General features: G+C 26.7%; 1 protein-coding gene across 2 annotated transcripts in view; it reads right to left on the minus strand.

Annotated features, from left to right (window-relative positions):
- The window catches only part of Shrm (shroom), an 844,325-nt gene that overhangs the window by 344,955 nt on the left and 476,610 nt on the right, over positions 1-22,760 (minus strand). For both annotated transcript variants that reach the window (XM_075373296.1, XM_075373295.1), the window contains exons 3-6: positions 21,128-21,358; positions 8,522-8,761; positions 5,846-6,021; positions 1,358-1,708 (exon numbers count right to left, since the gene is read on the minus strand). In XM_075373296.1, coding sequence (XP_075229411.1) covers positions 1,358-1,708; positions 5,846-6,021; positions 8,522-8,761; positions 21,128-21,358 — 998 coding nt within the window. The remainder of the gene's footprint in view (positions 1-1,357; positions 1,709-5,845; positions 6,022-8,521; positions 8,762-21,127; positions 21,359-22,760) is intronic.

Genomic DNA, 22,760 nt, shown 5'->3' on the forward strand with positions numbered 1-22,760 from the left:
CCTGGTGTTTTATATATATATACATACATGAATAAAATCTAATTTTCATTAAAATAAGATTATCTAATTTTATAATTTGGATTGACTTTTATTATATAATGACTGCAGTATAAATGAGAGAAAATGAGAAAAATTTGGCAGAAAGATTTCCAAATAAAATTAAATTGAAATTCATTATTTTCTGAAAAAATTAATAAATATTTGCAATACTTTTTTTTATTAATAATATTATTTGTTTTTAAACAATATTATTTGTTTTAAGTTTTGACAGCCACTTTAAACAAAAATGTAACTACTGATTTCAGGGATAGATGAAAATGATGTACAACATTTAAAACACACAAGATATTGGAAAAAATAAATTCCCTGAAAAACTTGCAAAAATGCCCTTCAAACTAGAACTTGATGATTCAGATTTTTTTTGGACTCCTCCATTCCTTTCTATTCTATGCCAATTTCTTAACTTCATCATACCTCTTATATCCTTTATGGTTGTCTTACTTAATCCTTCTACATTTTATAAGATTCTGACATAAAATTTTCTCATCAGTTTTTCTTAAAACCTCATTTGATAATCAACCTAATTTTCAAACATTATCCTTTATCCAATCATATCTCAGAATCTTTAATTCTTCATTTTCTGGTTTTCCAACTATCCATGATGGATTAAATTCATACAGATATTTTACTTTCTAATTCCTAAATTTATGTTTGATGCCTGCAGAAATATTCCATAACAACCAAGCATCAGTATGCAGCATTTTGAAAATAAAGAAGTCTTAAGTAATATAAATAAATAAATAACAGTCCAAGCCAAGTAAAACTGCCTAAATTAGTTACTATAGTTCAATGAAGTAAAAGAATACTAAGATATCCTTTCTACTAAGATATTCTACTATTCTAGAATACTAAGATATTCCTTTCAGATGGTTATCAGTAATCTAATGCCAATAATCACTACTGAGATAGTGCCATTAACTGAACCTTATGATTAAATATGCAACTGGGAATTTAAATATGATTGAAGTAACTTATTTTTTACTGTATTTGAACCATGTAAACTTAATATTTATTCACAAGTTGGTAAAAAAATGTTATTAACATAATTATAGTGTGAACAGTCAAAACATTAGCTTAAAAATGAGACAAGAGTATGTCATTAGGCGGGTCTGACAACTCCCTCATTATAATCAGCAGCTTATTTCACATTGTTTAAAATTACTGTGGGCTTTCCTTTAGTCTAACAGATAACAAGAAAAAAACAACATATGTAATTTAGCAATTAATACTTTGGACCGAAAATTATATTCATCAATTTTATACAAAGGAAATAAGTAATCCATGTATATTTAAATACCTAGGTGAAGTTTGATCAGTCGGTTGAACTGTATAAGTTGAAACGGGAAACAATCTTCTCATTTGATTATTAATCTGATTATTTCGTTGAACCCAAGGTGGGGCACCAAGGTATAAAACACTTTCACTGTGATGTCGTTGAGGAGGAGGAACTCTTGAAGAATGAGCAATCAGCCCACTGGGTGGAGGATTTTGCGTATTAGAAGAGCTACTTAAACTGCTGACATCACTTAATGATCCATGCCATTTCAATGTTTCACTTGAACTTCCAGAACTAGCACTTGATTCTCTTCCTACTCTTGATTCATCTGAACCACCTCTATTACCAACTGCATCGCTATCCCTTCGTAACCTGAATGTAATTAAAAGTTAAATTAATTACAGTAATAAACAGACATAAAAAATTAAATATATTTTAATTTCTATATTCCAAAGAAATGTCAGCAGTTTGAAGTATCTAGAATAATACAAGAATCTGAATCTTTAAAAGAAATAAATAGATATTATCAAGATACATAAAAATCTGACTAAACTGATTTCATTTTTTTAAATAAATACATCTTAATATAATAAAATTTAAGTACATAATTTTAGGCATTTAACTAAAAAAAACTGTCTATTAGAACTCTGTTTTCAAAAACAACATGACAGGAGTTTTGGAGATATTTTAATAGAAGTTTCATTTATTTAAATAATCACACATCATTTCCAATTAGTAAAATATATTTCATTTAAAATGCTACAATTTGAACCAAATTGGGTATACAGCAATAACCTGAAGCTAATTCTGTGATAATTCTTTTAAAAAGGGTTTTAAAAAAGATGTGTAAATTACAACAAAATTTTAATGTTGACATTAATAAAAGAAATTTTAAAATGAAAAAAACACTGTAATAATAACCAATAATTAAGAAGTATAATTTTATCAGTAATATATATGGATTCAATCAAATAGTAAACACACAGTATAATAAAAATCACAATAGCTTTCTTACAATAATGAAGTTTAGAACAAAGGCTATTAAAATTACTGACTGAAGATATTACAGAATAAACAATGAAATAATAAAAGATGATGCACAATGTTAAGTATTTTGCACTTATTCTATTATTAAAAATTTTACTAAGAAAATAATAAAAGAGGTCTTTTATTTTTAATGATTTCAGAACATTTTTATCATTGCTGTAATTTCATGCTCATCAAATATGATGAAGCAATCTTTGAGTTGCATTTTTCTTTATGTAACTGCTACTAATATAGCTCTACTCACTTTTATCAAAAGAGGAGCTTACTTCATATTATAATGTTCATCCTTTTTCACGAATGTATAATAATTGGATACTTAATTTTCCATGTGTTTTTCCTAGCACATTATATGTATGTAATATAATAAGCATCTATCTAATACTTATAACTGTATGCAATCTACAGACTAATTTTATGCTTATCTAACATGAATTCAAAGTTTCTGGGTGTAGAGGAGAATGGTAATGGAAATGATATAAGGGACTGCTTCAGGGCAGATAACCCATATGATGATAAAAAAACAATTTAGTTCAGTACAACAGAACATGTAATCTATCCAGTTTTACAATGCACAAAGAGGACAATAATTAACTGCTTTCATTCATGGAAATAAAGAACTGTTATATTAAACTTAAATGAGGTGCAAAAATAATTGTTTTTATTGCTGATTATACTATCTAATTGTTTTAAAATTTATTTTTTGCATGTTGTGCATATATGAATGTTTTGTTTTGAATGAAGCCATTCCATATCAAGTACACCTAGCATTTTTTTTTAAAGAAATTAACAAAAAAAGAAAAATGAATCATTTTCAAATATCAATTCTTTACTTTTATCAAAGTCAAGAGGTAGATAATAATATGAAACTGATTCACTATATAGTGAATCATACAGTGTGTATAACAATAATTAGCAGTCACATTCAGGTAACAATAACTTTATTTGATAATATAAGAAAACAAATATAAATTTTAAAAATTCAAAGTGGCAAGCATTACCTTTTATACACAGTAATGCTATTAGTGTTAAAGAAGTATTATTAATTATTTTTTATGTAGCAATGTGTAAAAATATTTGCAAAAAATAATAAAAATAAAATAAACATTCTTTAAAAATATGTAAAAGATACTCATCATACATACAACAATACGCATGATACTGATTATAACATGAATTAATAATATCTTATTCCTTATATTTCTGGTAATGAATTTACTGCTCATTTAAAGCAAAATACATACTTAGGCAATGCAAATGCTAATAAGTGCAGTAATTTTAAAGTTTAATAAACCAATCCCTGTTACTAATTGAATGTGGCTGTCTTTCTTCTCATATATATATATATATATATATATATATATATATATATTATTTTATTATTATTTGTTTCAACGTTCTTAGTAAATATTCTTATTTAAAAAAAAAATTGTGTCCTCACTTAATCTTTTATTATTAAATTTTTTTTTAAATAATTTAATAATTTGTAAAAAAACAAAGTAAGACTGAAATGTATAAAAAAAAGTTTATAAATTAAATTAACATTTTTTATTGGTCGGTTCACAGAACCAATCAATCAGTCTCAAAACATGTTCATCGTTTCCTTTTGCGTAATATTCATCTACAGTTATGAATATATAAAATGCATACTCTTACAGGTTTTGTTCAATTATACTGATATGTCTGATATGTCAGTTATAAAGTGTTTTACAAAAGCAATAATTCAAAATAAATACACAGAATGTATTGTATAAAATTAATGATATAATTAACAATGTTTATAATAAAATGCTCATATAGTTTTACATAAAACAATATCACTCTTTTTTGCCAGGAAAATATGAATACTGTTTTTATGTCTATTTGGTGATTAACATCACCCAGTACAATATAATTTACTGTCTTTAACTCAATAAAATTAATTATTTATTAATAAAAAATCAAAACTAAGAAAATAATAAATCACTTAAACTACTAAAAAATATGAGTCTTTATTTTCACAGGTGAAACTACTGATATAAAAAAAAATGTTCATTGAATATAAAAGAAGTATTAATTTCTGTTTCTGCAAAATGAAAAAGAAAATAAAATAAAATCAATATTATTACAACTACTGCTTATTATTTAAATTAATGTCAGTAAAACTGTATTATTATCAACAATACAGATATAATTATAGTTTGAAGAAAACATTTTATTTATTTTTTATAAGTATGTATTTAACTGTGCCAATTGTTTTTCAGTAGCAACCATTAGCAGGGTATGTTGATTACGGTATAGAAATCATCAAAAAGTTGTCTTTGTTATGAGACAAAAAAAAAATATTTTCATCAAATAAAGCATTTTTTTTTTTAAAACTGGTAGAAATGAGAGAAAAATACTGTTCCTGTAGTAAAACCAACAACCAAGCAGGAGCCAAAAGAAAAACCCAACTTTTCGATGTGCAAAATGTAAAGGGGAGTTGCAAACAAAATGCTAACACAAACATAACTGCTCCATCAAAAGAAAATCTACTACATATGTTCACAATTACGAGTGAATAAATTTTATATAATTTTTTTTTTAATTTCACTTTTACTTTACTAATGACCAACAACTGATATTTTACTTCATCAGAAGTAAAACTAATCAAAATTATGTTGAAAAAAATGTATTCTATTACAGAAACAATTTGAAAATTGGTATATAAAATAAACAGAAGTGATGGTACAGTTTATGGAGTTTTTTCAATAGAAAATGAAATGTAAAACAATAATATATTAAATTAAGTGAATACCAGAAAGTAACTGTTACTTTAGTAATTATGTTACAATTACTAAAGTAACTAATAACAAAAATAAATTTTAGTAAATTTTCATCAAACCATGATCTAAAGGAGCTTATTAAGAAAAAAATTTAAAGAGATTATGAATACTTGTTTAAAATGAAAGTAAAGATGGTTTTTGAATGCTGTAAATTGCAAAAAATACAAATGCTGACATTTCTCTGCAAGACTGCAAGAAAATAAATGGTATATTTTTGACAAGAATTGTAAATTTTACCTGGCATCTAAAGGGATATAAGAAAGAAACTATCCATTTTTTTATTTATTTTGATCTTTGATACATTTTACAATTACTTCAATGAGAAAGATGAGATGAATGTAATAATTGGTAAAAATTGTCTAATCCTTATCAGGTATTGAACCGAAAACCAGCTGAAGTAGAAGCCATCATGTAAACCTCTACACAAATTTTCTTTATGAAATCACAATTAAAACAAATTTAACTTGATCCTGTATGATCAAAAATGAAATACATACAATAGACATATATGGGCTGGAATGGAACCCCAGGATACCTATACAAAGTTAAAATAATGAGTTTTGAAAATAAAAAGATATTCAGGAAAGATTAAAAAAGACTCTATCCTTAATAAAGCTTCACTATGGCTCTACTCAAGATGATTTAAACAAATATACATTACCTATCAAGAAAAGGTGTAGTAGTCGTTGAATCAGTACTAGAAACGTAACTATGGTATCCTTCAGATTGAGCGTACGATGCTTGTGTCTGATGTGATGGCCGTAGCGAGTTACTTTCCTCATATGCTCTAGTATACTGCTCTAACTCTGCTCTTGTTAACTGTCCTTCACTTCCCACCTTTCAAAATAAAATAATTATTTATAAAAATGGTTAAGAATAAAATGATACACGATTACAGTAATTTTAAATATATCTGTCGTAATTTAGAAGTAATGTAAGAAAAATATTAGGTATCTACACCTACTTTTCTGCAGATAAATTAACCAACCTACCTTTAATGTAGTTTAATCTGTTTTTCTTTCTAATTTACTGAACTGATAATTCAGAAGTACTAAATACATTAAGATATACTAAGAATTATCATAATGCTGTTCACTTAAATAATGCAGTGAAATTAACTACAATTTTTATAAAAAACTTATTACACTAGTTTCACTTGACTTTATACTGCAGCATTTCCCATATTTTTTGACCCTGAAACTCAAAAATATAGAACCATGAAAGCTGAAACATTGCGAACTTGTCTAAAATACTAAATAAATGAGTGAAATCATATTAGTATAAATAAAAATTTGTATTTTCACACAGAAAAGATAATATACTTAAAACCATACATTCAGGTACCTGTGGTAAGGTTAGAATAAATGTTTAAATAACACCTGTTGCTACTAATTTTCATATTATAAATATTATAATCAAATAATTTCTGAATAAAAGGAAGGTTGTAACTTCTTGTATGTTCAATTCTAACTGTATAGTTAGCCAATTAAAAAAAATTATATTTGAAAATTAATGAATGTAAGTGGCAGACAACAAATTAATTATCTTAACAGTTTCATGAGAGTAAATTATAGAACTTTAAAATCTGTATCTAACTCTATTTTGAAAATTTTATAATATATTAAAAATAAATGTTATTATGAAGGTTGTATGATATAAAAATTGGCCACATTAAAAGAGTTGTTATCTGAAAATACCTCGAAATACACTAATAAGAAAGGGTATTTATAAGAAATCTTGAATATTATTCCAGTGGTTATATTTCTTTCAAGAAAAACTGAAGGTTTAAGAACAAATTTAAAAAACAAAATACAATAATTTAAGTAATATTGGTACAATACAGAGGAAATCTTTAAATGTGTAGTATTTTTTAGTTTGAAGATGTTCGTAGCTTAAAAAAATTTAATCAAAAGATTGCAAGGTCAATATTTAAATTTTTCTTTAAAAGATTATTTTTCAACTTTGTATCCAAACTGGATGAAACTTAAGTCTATTTTTGCAATAACCATTATTATGATGCTTCTGATAAAAATCCTGGTTAAAATAATATTTTAGAGCCATTTCAAAATCACAAATATGTAAATTCTATTTTTGTAAATTTAATATAAGTAAATCCAATTTGTTTCTGATAAGTTGTATACATTTAAAAGAAGTACGAAATAATGCATTTGTTATTTAATTCTTAGAAATATAAATTAAAAAGTATGATTTCTTAGTTGAACAAATCATGTAAAATATAATATAAACATTAATTTCAATTTAAAGCCCTAATTTTTTTATTAAGTTTCTACACATTTTTATTAACCTTAGCATCATGGGGTGAATCTTTTCAAAGCCCAACGTTTTGATGGTGTGTTACTAATAATAATCAGAAGTAAAATTTTGTATGAATGTATTCAGCTATAATGCATGTAAAATTAAGGTCATAAATTCTGATGTAATTCTAAACAGAGGAAAAATAACATCAATTCTCCTTAGAAAACTAAATTACAGAATTATAAACTGTTGCTCAATACCAAAAACTTCAGTAATTGTATAAAAACTGCAAAGAACAAACTTTTATTTTGCCTATATTTAATATTTTAGAATATCTTTCTTTTTTCTATTCTAATTAAATTAATTACAGTAAAATTTCTTATTAAATTCAATATTATTTTGCAATTATTATAGCAATAGTATTTGTAAGTAACTATGCATATAAAAAAAAATTAAAGAACAAAAGAGTAAATGACTTATTTTTCATCATATTCTTCAAATTGCCAATTATTCATTATTTCATATCAATTAATGGTAATATAAGTTGATAATTAATTGATATCTTATTTATTGAAAATTTTAATAATTGATTATAAACACTTCTTTTTTTTATGTCAAACTCAACATTCTATATTTTCATTTCTACATACTACTACATCAAATTTAATTACTCATTTCAATTTTTTATTTTGAAAAGATATTTAGCAAATATGCTAAAATGAAATTTAAAATAAGTATGAAAATGAAGACAAGCAGGATACGGGAGTGACAAAATAAAAGGAAATCAGTGACGATGAAAAAAGAATGCAAGGAAAAAACCAGGATAGTTTCAGAATCTTAACAGAAAAAGAAAATTATCTAAAAAAAAAATGCTTCATAAAAAAAAGTAGAAGATAAAGAAGTAGACCATATATAAAATTAATAAGCACAATGCGGGTAAAATTAAATAGGAGATATGTTATAGAATAAACAGTGGTTATGATATGGTTTCTGTACTTAAGAGAAAAAAGTAGATCAAGGTTTGATTTTAGGAAACTTGGGAAGATGATAATTTATAAACAAAGAATGAAAAATTACTCACTGAAGTAAACTGAGGATCTTGATATGACTTTGCATATTCTTCTAAATCAGCCTGTGTCAATTGAGGCTTATTAAATCCTGTTAGATCCCTCTCTGGTGGAGACGGAACAGAATAATCAGAATCACCAAGGACTTTACCATCTCTGTCCAAACGAGGCAAATATAAATTGTCTGCTGGTGTTTGCCTAGCTTCGAATGTTTCTGGAGTTATTTTTTCACAGCGCTCCATTACTGTTTTCAACTGAAAACAAATTAATAATAAATAAATCTAGTGATAATCTTCAAATGTGACCCTTAACTAAGCAATATTTAAAATTATTGCAAGGTTCAAATTAATTATTCATTTTATTCTTTAAAGGATATAAATCAACTATATAGATGGTAGGAATAACTTGGGTTGGTGATCAATGACATCTAACAGAGTAGCGTAATTTTATATTGAACACATTTATGATGAATGATATAAACAATAATATTATCTAAATTTATCAAAGAAGTATGGCATTATGTATTAACTTGGTGTGTGTGTTGGGGTAGCATAGCTGGTCAGAATACCTTTCCCATATCAGATGTCGATATTTTGAGCGCTAACTATACCAGTTATATATTAATGTTTGGCTGCTCAACTTACTGTCCCTGGTCTCCATTCACTTGTTAGGTTCTAATTAAAAAATATTCCGGCCAAGCGATCCATGGTTGTAACAAGCTGCATGTACACTCATTGTATGAACGGCTGCCTACTGGCCCTATGTCAAGAAAGCTGAATCAGACATTCCAAGACTTCAGAATCAATTTATTCCAGCCTGATATTCATAATTTTTCTTTACATGTAGCTTCAAAATTGTGGCGAAAGTTTTTCAGAAATTTCTAACATCTAGTTTGGTCATCCTACAGTACTTCAACCAAAATCACAAAAGATATTTTTACTTTAACAGTTTTAAATAAATACTGCTCTTTAAAATGAACTAATGAAAAACAATTACAGGTTAGATTAAATGTTTAAATGGAAAGAGAATAATTATTAGAACAGTGATATTAATAATCATAAATGAATTATGTCAATAAAGTTTTAATATTTATTTAAAATCTTTTTAGGTTAATCACAAATGAAATAACCAAAGTGAACTAAATAAGAATAAAATAAATACTAGTGTATGTCATTACAGTACAAATAATTATTAGATGTAAATTTCTATTAAAGAACTGAGAAAGTAACATTGTTAAAAAATGAAACAAAGATTATTCAAGTAGACATTAATTTGAGCTAGTTGTTGATAAAGTGGTAATTAGAAATTAAGATCAAAAAAGAAAAAAATAACAAGTGCTCTTAATGAAAACAGAGAATCCATTGTATTCATGAAAGAAGATTCCATGCAATTAAAAACTATATTAAAAAAGGAATGAATGAAAACCACTTTCAAATTAACATCCTATGAGAAGTAATCTTAACTATGAACCAACATGTTGTATTCACTCTTATAATTATTAAAATTAATTGTTAAAAATTATTATATTTTAGTTTGTCTAGTCATTTATCAGAGGACAAATGACTTTTGTCCTCATTTTCTTTTTTAATAAACATTATATAATATTTTATTTATAAGGATTTTTAATTTTAGTTAGGCCTGAACACTGATAAGGAAAAGCGACTACTGGAAACAAAGAACCCTCTGACCTTTTACCAACTTTTTGAAGAAAAGTACAGTATTACTTTCGGTTGCATGGAGGGAGTAGGAGGTGAAAATGAATTTTCTTTATGTTTTGAGGTATAAGGAGCACAAAAATACCATTCACTTAAAACTATGGTTCCTTATATATTTATTTATTTATAGACCTGTGTACAAAATTTTGTAGCTCAAAAATCTACAAAACTACTACATCACTTTCAGTGAAATTTAGATATGCTGTAGCAGTGTATCTGAAGTTATGCATGTGACAATTTTATGAAGATTGTTTGAGTTATTCTTGAATTACACTCAATTTAAGGTCGAAAAAAATTTGAGTGGAGAAAATTAGAAGCATGGTTCGTTATGATGGCAAATTTGTCTGTGATCCAAACCCAGAACCTTTCAAACTTAGAATTACATTAAGTTACCTTTGGCATACTTTCACGTCTTGAAAGCTTTAAAAAAAAAAAAGATTACACAATACAGCTTAAACATTTCATTGATACAGACATCCATTGTACTTAATATGAAATATAATTAGCTGTAGTAACAATAGTTCTAACAAGCTGTATGATCTACAGTCAACTCTAATTTAAATAGTTGATTAATTAATTAGGGACAGGAATAGGAAATTTCTTAGCCACTAGTTTGGATTCTAGCGTAATACCCAGATGAGAAATAGCTTTTGGGACGGTCTGCAGGGACGTAGGGTTGTATCCCAGTAAGCTCCAGTAAAAAAGTGGCAGTCTTACTGGTTATCAGAAGGGCCACCATGATGCCACACTTGGAACCAGTGTGCCTGATCCAACAGAAAAATAAACAAAGGAGAGGAAAGAGGAAGGATACGATCTACCCACAGATGGATTGCTTCTGACTGGGTTAGTTTATTATCTTGTATGTGATTATTTAAAAATCGTTGCTCTTAATTTCATTTGAGGCCTGCTAAACCAGTATATTTTGATATTGGAATTTGATTAATGTAACTGCTTTGAAAATGTCAACATTTGACCGAAGAAACGACCATCTTTCTAAAAGGTGGAACTCTATATTTCATACACATTTTTTATGATCTTATAACAAAAAATTATCTTAGTTGTTCTATCAAGTCATATAATTCATTTCCATTTAGTTGTAAATGATGTACAAGTTTTATCAACACTTGCAATAGCAGATTATAAAAAAATATAATATGGATAAGATATAGATAAAATTATTACAAAATTTAACTGTAATTTTAAGCATAAACCTTATTTTCAAGTATGGTGTTGTTAAAATAAATAAAACATAACTGTAATTTGAGTTTTACTTTGCTAACTACTGAAAAGCTGATCAATATATCTTGAATTAAACTATTAATAACTATAATAACTTAAATATATGATTATTATAAATTAATTTTATTATTATTGTAGTGGGAAAGAAATCTTTAAATAAATGAAAAATAATACAACTCATTCATCAATAAAACAAAAATAGAAATTATTATAATATAAAATATCTTCTTTAAGCATACGTAAAATATAGATTACATTATTATATGAATATTAGTTATTAAAATTATTTAGTAGGTAAAATAAACCATTTAACTACAGTTAAAATTCTTATGGAATGTAAATGAAGATAAAAAATCATCATCTAAAATTGAAGATAATAATATAGTACTGCTTCAACATGAAAATATAAAGCTGACATAAATACATACACACAAAAAAATGATACATTTAAAGATTTACTCATTAAAGCTAAGTAGATCTGAAATTAGAAAAGTAGTTTTATTCTACAACAAATAAAAATTTCTAATTATAAAACTGAAAATAAATAACCAGACTTTCTAAACAATATTGCTGATGAATGTTATGAATTCCTTCTTTTATTATAAAATCTGTAGAAAGATAAGTATATACGTTAAATTTGAACATATGATGAAATGCAATTTTTCCATTTAAAATATAATAATTTTTATAAATAAATATAACAGTCATAACAACTTTCACTGTAACAATAAAATGAGAAAACTCATTTTATGCTGTTTAATATTATTTATTTATGTTAAAATCCCATTTTATGTAATTCAGATATTTTGTAGACTGTATGATTTTTAAATTTATTTACACATAAAAGTTCAATGGATTACGAAAGGAAGATTTATTATAGATTTTAAAAATAACATATAACAATCATAAACAGATTTATGACAGAAATGGAATTTTAAACAATTTAATTTATTTTATTATTAGTTTTATTCCTAGTATTTTATTAAATATGTAATTACAGCACTATTTGATGCTTAATAAAATTGTATTTAAAAGATTTATTATGAAAATATGTAATCAGTATATCTTACTAATTTGCTCAACTGAACCTGAATCTGCTGAAAACTTGAGCTACACATAAATGTTTACCTACTAACATAATAAGTTATGTATAGAAGATTAAAATTTATTACTTTTATTAATTCCAACATATTCTGGAACATGGTTTGGGAAATTTATCTTTAAACGGTATTTTGTGTAAATATTCAGAGATTACTTAAACCTTTGTAGGGATTATATATATATATATTTTTTTTACATGCACTACACATCTCTTACAAAACTCCAGATCACATGGCATCTCCCACCCCAACAACCCGGATCCTTTGCTCTTTTGCTTTGGTATGGACTTTAATGGGTGAGATCTTCTTTGGAAATTTCTTCTTATCCATCTTTGGCAGATGTTATACCTCAAATTTTCTTCTAATATCCTCATTCCTGATTCTCTATCCATCCTAGTCAATTGACCACTGTGCCTCCAAAAATTAATTTAAGTTCCTCTCAATTTATGCTCAAGTTGTTTCAACTCCTATATATCAATCCCATAAGTCATAATGTTCCCTACAGTAGAATTATTAAGCATTTTTTTGATTTTATTGTTACGTATAGACTCTATTATAAGCTATTTAGCTAAGAGGTTACCAAGTTACCCAATACACTCTGCTTTCCTAACTCCAGACCCTCCCTACCAAAATCACGCAACAGATCTGTCATGTAAAACCAAATCTCCACTCCTTCCAGTAACAGTCATATAAAACATTTTCTTGGTGTTTAATTCCAACCAGTATTCCACATTTTTCAATAGTCTTACGAACCAAATAAAAAAAGAACCCAATAGATAAAACCAAGTTACATCGGAAAAATGTTTCTTTGAGAATGTCTTCCCTTTTTTTATTTAAAAATTCAAAAACTACAACTAGTGTTCAACATGTTTAAGAAAATTACTATTTTATAATTAATGCTCTGCAGTTATTTTGTATGAATGTAACACATTTAGTTATTGCTCGGTATATACTACTTGAAATTTCTGCTTGTTTGTTCAAATATTTTGATAGTTTTTTTTTTTTTGCTTTGATCTATGCAATCAGAAATATCATTACACTTTCCCTACGTTAGAATAGTTTTCTGGATTTGAGTGCATCTTTAACAGATCTCAGAACTTACTGATCAAGTTTCACGCAGTATTGCGATGTCTGAAAACCTTTAATGAAAAATTTCCTTCATATATCATGTGGATTCAACACCGTCAACACAGTTTCAACCATAAAGGTATGAGCTTCAAGAATCTTTAAACCATTGTCATTCACTGGAAACCAAAGTTCTTAAGGTTATGGAAACAAAGTTTCAGTACGGACAATATCAGAAAATAAATTAAATCGTATTTTATTGAATGATAGTCCAAATATTTTTGTTTAGGTACAGAATTACATTTAGGACATTCATTATTATCTGCCACAGATTGAAACAGCATCAGAATAATTGATTTTATATCACTGACTGAGATGGTAAACATATCTCTGTATCAGAATTCTTCAAGATATATATATTTAAATTGATATAAATAATTTTACGTGACCTGATGAAGCAGAAATTACTTTAAAAATACTTAATCTAAAAATAAAGAGAAAAATATAACCAGAAGTATAAACAATAAGTTATTATAAATAATTATATTCAGCTGGTACGTTATCTACTAGACTAAATATTTAAAAGTATCCTAAACTAATTTTGAAAAAATCTATTTTGAATTTTGGTATTCAAAATGTATATCAAAATAATCAATATTTTATAATAATATTTTTTAATTTATTGCAGTTGCTGAAAATATGTACAAAAATATGCATAACAATAAACATTCCTCAATAATTTATTTTGAGAGATTCTGCTTTGAATTTTTTTGAAAATAGCTTATCATACATAAATAGTAATGTGTGTATTTGACTTATGGTAGTTTTGCATAATATAGTCTCTAAAAGTTTAAAAATAACCAAAAAACATCAAAATTATGAATATTGTAATTTAAATGTAGCGTTAATAATATATTTATAATATAAAATCGATTCATTATTTTATAAAATTACGCAAAATAAATTTGGATAAATAATAGCAAGTACTCAGAAGCAGTAAAATCTAAGAGGGCAATGGCAGTGTGGGAGGTAGATGCAGCGAAGCACAGCCGTGAAATCTCCCTCGAACCGTGGCAGCGATCTATCCCAATGGAATGTACCTATCTTCAAAGACCGTTTCCTAGTACAATATATATATATATATATATATGCAGTGTTATTAACTTCGTATAGAAGTAAATTCTAAGTATACGAAACATAATATTATATTCATTTCATAAGATAAAGTTGAAAATATAATTTTATAGAATTTATACATCGTTCTCATAGAGTATGCGATTTTTTTTAAAAATAACAATTAGAAGCCTAATATTAACTGAAAATAAATATGTTGTAGGTTACTTAACTGTAAAAAAAATTAAGAAATTTCACAATTTTTTCTATTGATATTTGACCATCATTTAGAAAATATTATAAAAAAACTCTTCAAATTTTTCTGTTAAAAAAAAATATTTTCGATTACTTTTCCTTATTTGAAATTAAAAAAAAATGTAATTATATATTTGAAGCTCTAAGCACGACACAGTAAGTGTTGGGAATAAGCATGCTTCATTAAACAAAGAGTTATCTTAACAACGGGTGAGCTATTTTTTCCTTTCTATTTACTGCAGTAAAATTGGCTTTATAAAATATTAAAAAAGATAACACAGCTGTAAAAATATCCCGTCACCAGACTTTTTTCTGATGCACGGCTTACATACATAACTTATACAGTTATACACACAATATTTATACAGCTACACGTCAGTGCTGTACTATTGACGCAGTATACCCACTTAGCCACTAGTTTAGAGAATTTTCAGGGTGGGGGTGCGATTTTGAAACGGCTTTTTTCTGCAAATATTATTTTTCAATTGTTAACAGACGCGCCTAAGAAAAATAAGACCTTAATTAGGCAAAATCTCGTGTACTGAGGATGACCTTGCTCTACAGCCTCACCCCCTTGACCTTTAAAGTTGAAGATTTAATGGCATAAATACAGAAGTAATCTGAACAAGTTTGGTCAGAATCGGTCCAGTAGTTCTAAAGATCTAAGGTGTTAAAACACCGAACATACACACATACACGTACATACGAACATCTGGAAAATTTCCAACCGGTTTTTTGAGTTTCTTAGGTGTCAAAACGTAGAGATCTAGTGAAAACCGCATATGTCCCAATTGGACCGATTACAATATTTTCTCTTCTACAGCTAGTTCTGTAATAGCGCTAGACGGGAAAGTAAAAATACGGAAAATGAATGAAAACTAACATAAAAAAGTTGCATAGAATGAATTTTTTAACATATTTTTTAAGCAAGAAATTATTTACACTCCGAGGAGGATCTTTTCGAGATCTCTTACTCGAAGATCTTAATGAAAATCAAAATTTCAAAAAATATAGAAAACATATTTGGAATTTTCTAAATAAAACAGGAGAGATTTATAATAATATTATCGACGCCAATAGTTCATATTTTTGACGTTAAGTGTGCTTAGCTGTCATTGGGTAAAGATTCATTGGCAAAGACTTCAATCTGTACTTGTTCCATTTCATAATGTTACTTAAATTCGGCATAACATTAATTTAAATTTTGATAAAGCTATGCATTATAATTAAACAGGAAAATTTTATGGTAATTAATCAGTATTCAAGTAAACTTCTGATGTTATTGTTGTATGACGCACAACATAATTATAGTTTACTCATCACATCAGCTGATCAGTATTGCATCAGCTTCAGATTTTAAACACTTGAAAATGTACGTCATTTCAATTACTGACGAAGAAACATATTGAAGTACATTTAACACAATCTATAATCTCAAAAATCACGATAATTTGAATAATAAAGAAATTTTATTAAATCATATTCAATATTTTATAATTATAATCAGCTATTTATTTATTGTTTGATGAATAATGAAGATACATGGTTAAGAAGCGCTACAGAATTTTTCATGAAAAAATCTAATAAAAAAAATTTTTAAATGAATGAAACTAATTAAAAAAAAAAAAAAAAACAAAAAAAAACAAATATTTAATTTTTCGAAAAAGGAAAACTAAAATAAGGTCATTCCTTAAATAAATTGAAAAAGATCTAAAATTATTAAATTTCTAAAGAAATAATTTCGACAAACTAGCTTTCAGAAAATTAGTGTATGAATCTAAACTACCAGAGAAACAGAAAAGGAAACACAGTGGATGGACCAAAGAAAGATGAGAAACGTTAGGGAAAGATTGGAAGAATTTTAGAAAAGAAAGAAGTCAGAACTATACATTCCTGATTCTTAGGAGGACCAATCGTCAAAAAAGGTATTCCATATCTGACCAGAATTTAAACTAAAAACCTGACGGATTATAGGGATAAACTATATTATTCCAATAAGAAAATAAGCGAGTTCGATTAATCACTAATGTAAAACTTAAAAAAAATTAATGTTTAACAAAAAACCATTAAAAACTTTTAAAATTAAATGTATTACTAAAATTATTAAAAAAAAAAAAATAAATAAATAAAATAAATAAACTATTAAAATTAACCAATATCGAAAGAACTGTTATTATTATTATTATAATGTGTCACTAGTAATTGAATTTTTTGTGTGGAGGTTTTATAAAATTTCACACAATTTTACACTAAATAAAAATTATAAACTTAAAAAAAATGGGTGCACGAATAAAAAATTTTTTAAATAAAACGGTACTATAATTTTTCACCTTTATTATAAGAATATTTCCGCATTATAATAAAGGTCTACTGCTACTTTTTTCCTATAACAAAAAAGGAACTACTTATTTAGATGTCAAACGCTTCTCTATATCACCTCTGTTTATTTACATTTATTATTTACATTACAGTAATACCTACTAATCGCAAACCAGTTTTCATTTACTATGATATCTTATCTTATTAACTTTAAAATAAAGAAAATATTCCTACATTATATGTTATATTTAGCAAACGAATCCGATTTTTTTTATTAAATATTCACCTACATGAAAACAATATCTATATAAATAAAAACGTACATGTTCGTTTGTTCATAATCTTAAATCTCCGAAAGTTCTTCAGAAATTGCTCTGAAGTTTTGACACGACGCTGCATTCGAATACGCGCGGGTTTTTATATAGCTACTTTTTATATACTTAAGATGTCACACCTGTGAAAGGTAAAAACATGCTTTTTTTTAAAAACAGCGCAATTTGTTTGACGTAAAAGCAACACAAGCTTTACTAAATATTTTTACGATTCCATTTCAATGTTTCCAATATGTGTGTCCGCTATAGACTAAAAAACTACTGGACCGATTTGCGAGCGGGGGGAAAAAGGGAGAAAGAGAAAAATCAGAAAAGGGAAAAGGGAAGAAGGGGAAAATGAAAGAAATAAAAAAAGGAGAAAAATGAAAAGGAAATGGGAAAGAGAAATGGCGGAAAGAAAGGGAAAGGGGAAATGAGAGAAGGTGAAGGGAAAATGGAGAAAGTGAATGTGGTAATAATGAAAATGGGGAATAGGAAAAGGGAAAAGGGAAAAGGGAGAAAGGGTAAAAGAGAAAGGTTAAATTTTGTGAATTATTTTTTGTTAATGTTTCATCAAATTTTCAATGTGTTCATTTAATTTGTATATATACTCAAATCTAACAATCGCAAAGCATTGCCGGGTCTGCTAGTATTTAAATAAATACACCTTTCTAATCTTGAAAATTTATTTTTTGCTATGTTAAAATTTACAAAATGTAATAAGAAAATTAAATTTTTTTTCCAAATGTTTTTAGTTATTATTATAATATTATACACTTCATCTTATCGAGATTCTGAACGAGACAAAAACTACTAAGCCCTGATAACTGAACACTCTCCCACCGAAAAAAAATTTTTTCCATATTTTTACTTATATTCAAATTCTGTAAACATAACGCAACTCATATTTCAAAACAATTATATATTAAATTAACAATATTGTATCAGAAATAATTGTACCAATGACTGTCTAATTTAACTGGGTTATTTGCAGTATGTTTTTGTTGGAGTTAATATGTAAATAAAAAAAACTGTTTAAAAATTCAAGCATTTAACGGAAACCAGAATGTTGCGGTTTTTTACCTAATTATATATACATATACAATATAATTTTTAAAATAATTAAAAAAAAAAAACACTGGTTTTTAAATTTATTTTAATGCTAACCTACAAGAACACCTTGAATTCTTCAACTATTTAATAGCTCGTTACATTCTTTGTTTAACTAATTTATTAATCAAATACGAACACTTTTAAAATAAATTACGAAAACTACATTTAAAACACTTCAAAACAAACCACCAAACATTAAAAAGTAACTGTAAATTTATCTTTAAAAAATAACAACTATAACAGATCAAAAATACTTTTATTCATTCAAGTATTCCAATTAAAAAAAAAAAAAACTTTTTTTACCTTTTTTAAGATGAAATATTTTTATTCACGGGCAGAAGTTTATTTCACAACATAATAAGAATTTTATTGTATTGTAAATATGTAATAACTTTATAAAAAAATGTATTCAAATACTTAAAAATACAAATGAATTTTATTTAACAATCTTTTATTTTTAATTACAACGCATATTTATTCCTTTTTAAGAACAACAGTTAAGCTCTTGTACCATAACGGGATTCATAGTTTTATAATTAGACAACAGATGGGAATTAATTTATTCAAGTGTTTTATAATTACATAGCCTATAAAAAATTACGAGATACTAGGAAGGTATTGAATTAATCATGTAATCATATAAAACAATATATTTTTCATTATATATCGGTACAATATTAAAGAAAATAAAAGTTTGCAAAGTATTGCGTGACTTTCCTGGCTACGTCGATCAAGTCAAGATTATAAAAATAAAATTTACGAAAAAAAAATTAAAATTCCCAAATTTTGAATAATAAACATTTTTGATTTTGGGGACTTCCTTACTTTGTTGGGAAATTTAGGAAAAGTTTATTCATAAAGAAGTGAATCCTAAACAAAAAAGAAATGAATTATTTAAAAATATTGAATTATAACTTTTATGAAAGTAATGAAAAAAATTACTTCTCATTTTGGAATATAATATAGGTGAAAAAACTACTTTAATTTTAATAGTCCTTTAGATGATAAAGAGAAATACCAAAAAATATTACTTTAATAGTAAAAATTAAAAGCGTTAAGAGCCAATATATATATATATATATATATATATATATATATATTATTAGACCCGGCAATGCTTCGCTATTGTTAGATTTGAGAAAACACATAACTTAAATAAACACAATTGAAAGTTTAATAAAACATTAACAAAATGAAGATTACGGAACTTCACAAAATTTAACCTTTTCCAGATTCCCTTTCCCCTTTCCACCATTTCTTTTTGCGTATTTCCCTTTCCCTTTCTCCCCTTTTCTTTTTTCTCTTTTCCCCTTTCTATTTGCTTTTCCTGTTTTTCCCCTTCACCATTGTTCGATTTTTCTCTATTTCCCTTTTCCCCCGCGCGTAAATCGGTCCAGTAGTTTTCTAGTTTATAGCACATCGGAAAATTGAAATGAAATTGAAAAATATTTAGTACAGCGTGTGTTGCTTTTACGTTCGACAGTGTGCGCTCTTTTTTAAAAAAAAAGTATGTTTTTATCCGTCACAGGTGTGACATCTTAGATATATAAATAGTAGGTAATATAAAAACACGCGTGTATTCGAATTCAACGTTTGCCAAAATTTCAAAGCAATTGGTGAAGAACTTTCGGAGATTTAAGATTTTGAACGAACGAATATTTACATTTTTATTTATATAGATATAGATGTGGGAAATAAATTTTACGAAATATTTTTCTAAAAATATTCATAAATTTGCTTAATTAAAATTTTTTCTAAATATCACATCCCTTCAATAAGAAAAATAAAATTTTCAAAACACTTTTCTGCATATTCGGTCCGGGGTCTATAATTTAAAAAAAAAATTTGTAAGACATTCTCGATAGCTCTACGTATGAAGTTATAAACTTTCAAATAAATTTTGAAAAAAAAAGGTGAAAGATACTCTATATAAAAAACAAGGCGTACAAATTAAAATAAAATATTTTTGACGTTGAGAATAAAAAATTTAAAAAAATAAGTTTGTATTTATTCGTTGATTACAAGTTCAGAATTACGAAAAGTTCATTCGTTACGATAGCCTTCGTAATACGACAGAGAATGTATCAAAAGATCTGTAACAAAATCTACCAAATAATCTTAATATGGGTAGCCAGTCCGAATATGTTATCAAACAACTTAACTGACAGTTTGACATATAAATCTGCTATTAAATGAGACTTCGATTTAGCTACATAGTAGCTCTAAATTAGAACAACAGTCACTTATTACAAAATAAAAACTCAGAGATATATAAAATAACACATATTTCAGTCTAAAAGATTTCTAAAAAAACATTTAATAAAAAAAAAGAAAAAACATTTAAAAAGGTTTTACACTCTTTAAAGATGAGAATAATAATAAAAACTTGCCTGTTGTGTGAAAGCGGGATTAGGACGTTTCATGAAGGGTCGAGCAACCGGTGGGCTTTTTTCCTTCGGATAATTGGTATGATCAGTCCACGATTTTGATCTTGAAGAACCACCGTGAGGTACGCCTGTATGGGAGTCCGCCTCCCCCGGCCAAGAAGGAAATTTTTCATGGCCTGGACCGTAGCGGACACCCTTCAGGCTGGCCGAGTCTCTGACCGCAGCACCACAACCCTGTAAAATTATAAAAATTACGTCCCGTAAATGTTTATATTTTATTTTATATTTATGATGATGAAATAAAACCTTGTTTTTTTTTACAAAAATAAAGTAATTCAGAAAATAAACTAAAAATTTTTTTCCACCAAAAACGTAAAAATTAAGTTAACATCATTTAAGAGAAAGAAAAAATTATTAAATCGATTTATTAAAAAAAAAATGAAAAGTCTTTTTTCCAATTCTTGGGGACAACAGCTCTACCCCAAAAGATACTTTCTACACATTATTCTAACTAATATCCTTAAAAATTATTTGTAACAATTTTTCTCATGGTTAAAAGAAAAATTACAAAAAGACAGTAGTTCGTAGCAGAATTGATTTGAGTATTATTTTCTGCCATTCCTAGCATTTTCACTAACATTCGTAGTTGATGCGTTTCGGAGTACCTCCACTCTCAAAACTACTTTTATAAAAATGAGTCTTCCAAAGTTGGGATCGTTGAATAAACAGTGATGTTAAGCTCCTCCCACTTTCCATCCCTATTGACATTTATTGGACGATCCCAACTTTGGAAGACCAAGAACTAAAATAAATTTTGAGAACGGAGGTACTCCGAAACGCGTAAACTACAAATTTTACAATGACAATGCAAGGAATGGCAGAAAAACACACTCAAATCAATCATGATAATCTTAGTGTAAATATAAAATATTGTGAAAATTGTAGTAGAATCTTATAAATATAAAATTCACGTAGTTCATAGGCCATATATATATATATATCAAGGGTCAAGGAAGGAAGAGGAAACTTTAGAAAATAGCAAGTGGAGACACGTATATTGGAACCCGAAAGAGAAAACGGAAGAACTGACAAAAAGTTGAATTATTTCCATAAATCCATAATAGTTAACCATACTGAGAAGAGAACTGCCAGGAAATTTGAATCACACAGCCCTTCTCTGTTATGATCTCAAAGATAGAAATTCCACAAACTAGGAAATACTAAACTAACTAATAAATTCCTGGTAGTTAAGAACAGAATGTTTACAGCGCATCTTGTGGCGTGTATAATTCTCCTTCTACACGCTGTATACCGTAGAAACATGAGCAGGCTTCTCCTCATCTATTAGATATCACTCACCAATAACAAGGGGTTATTACGAACTTTTAAATAAATCAACCATTAAAATATGAAAAGAAGTCCAGAAATTATGATTTTTTTTTTTTTTGTAAACTACGAAAAATATAGTAACTTATAAAATAAAATCTGGCGAGAAGATAGGTAAATTAGAAAATATTATTGATTTTTTTTTTTTAATCTATGGATCCTTCTTCCCCAAAGATAGAAATTTAGCCAAGGAAAACGTAGTAAAGGGTGGTCTGAGGTGCTGAAAAAGATACTAGACCATACTCTGACC

Source organism: Lycorma delicatula, chromosome 8, assembly GCF_047948215.1.
Source record: "Lycorma delicatula isolate Av1 chromosome 8, ASM4794821v1, whole genome shotgun sequence".
In the NCBI taxonomy this organism is placed as follows: Eukaryota; Metazoa; Arthropoda; class Insecta; order Hemiptera; family Fulgoridae; genus Lycorma; species Lycorma delicatula.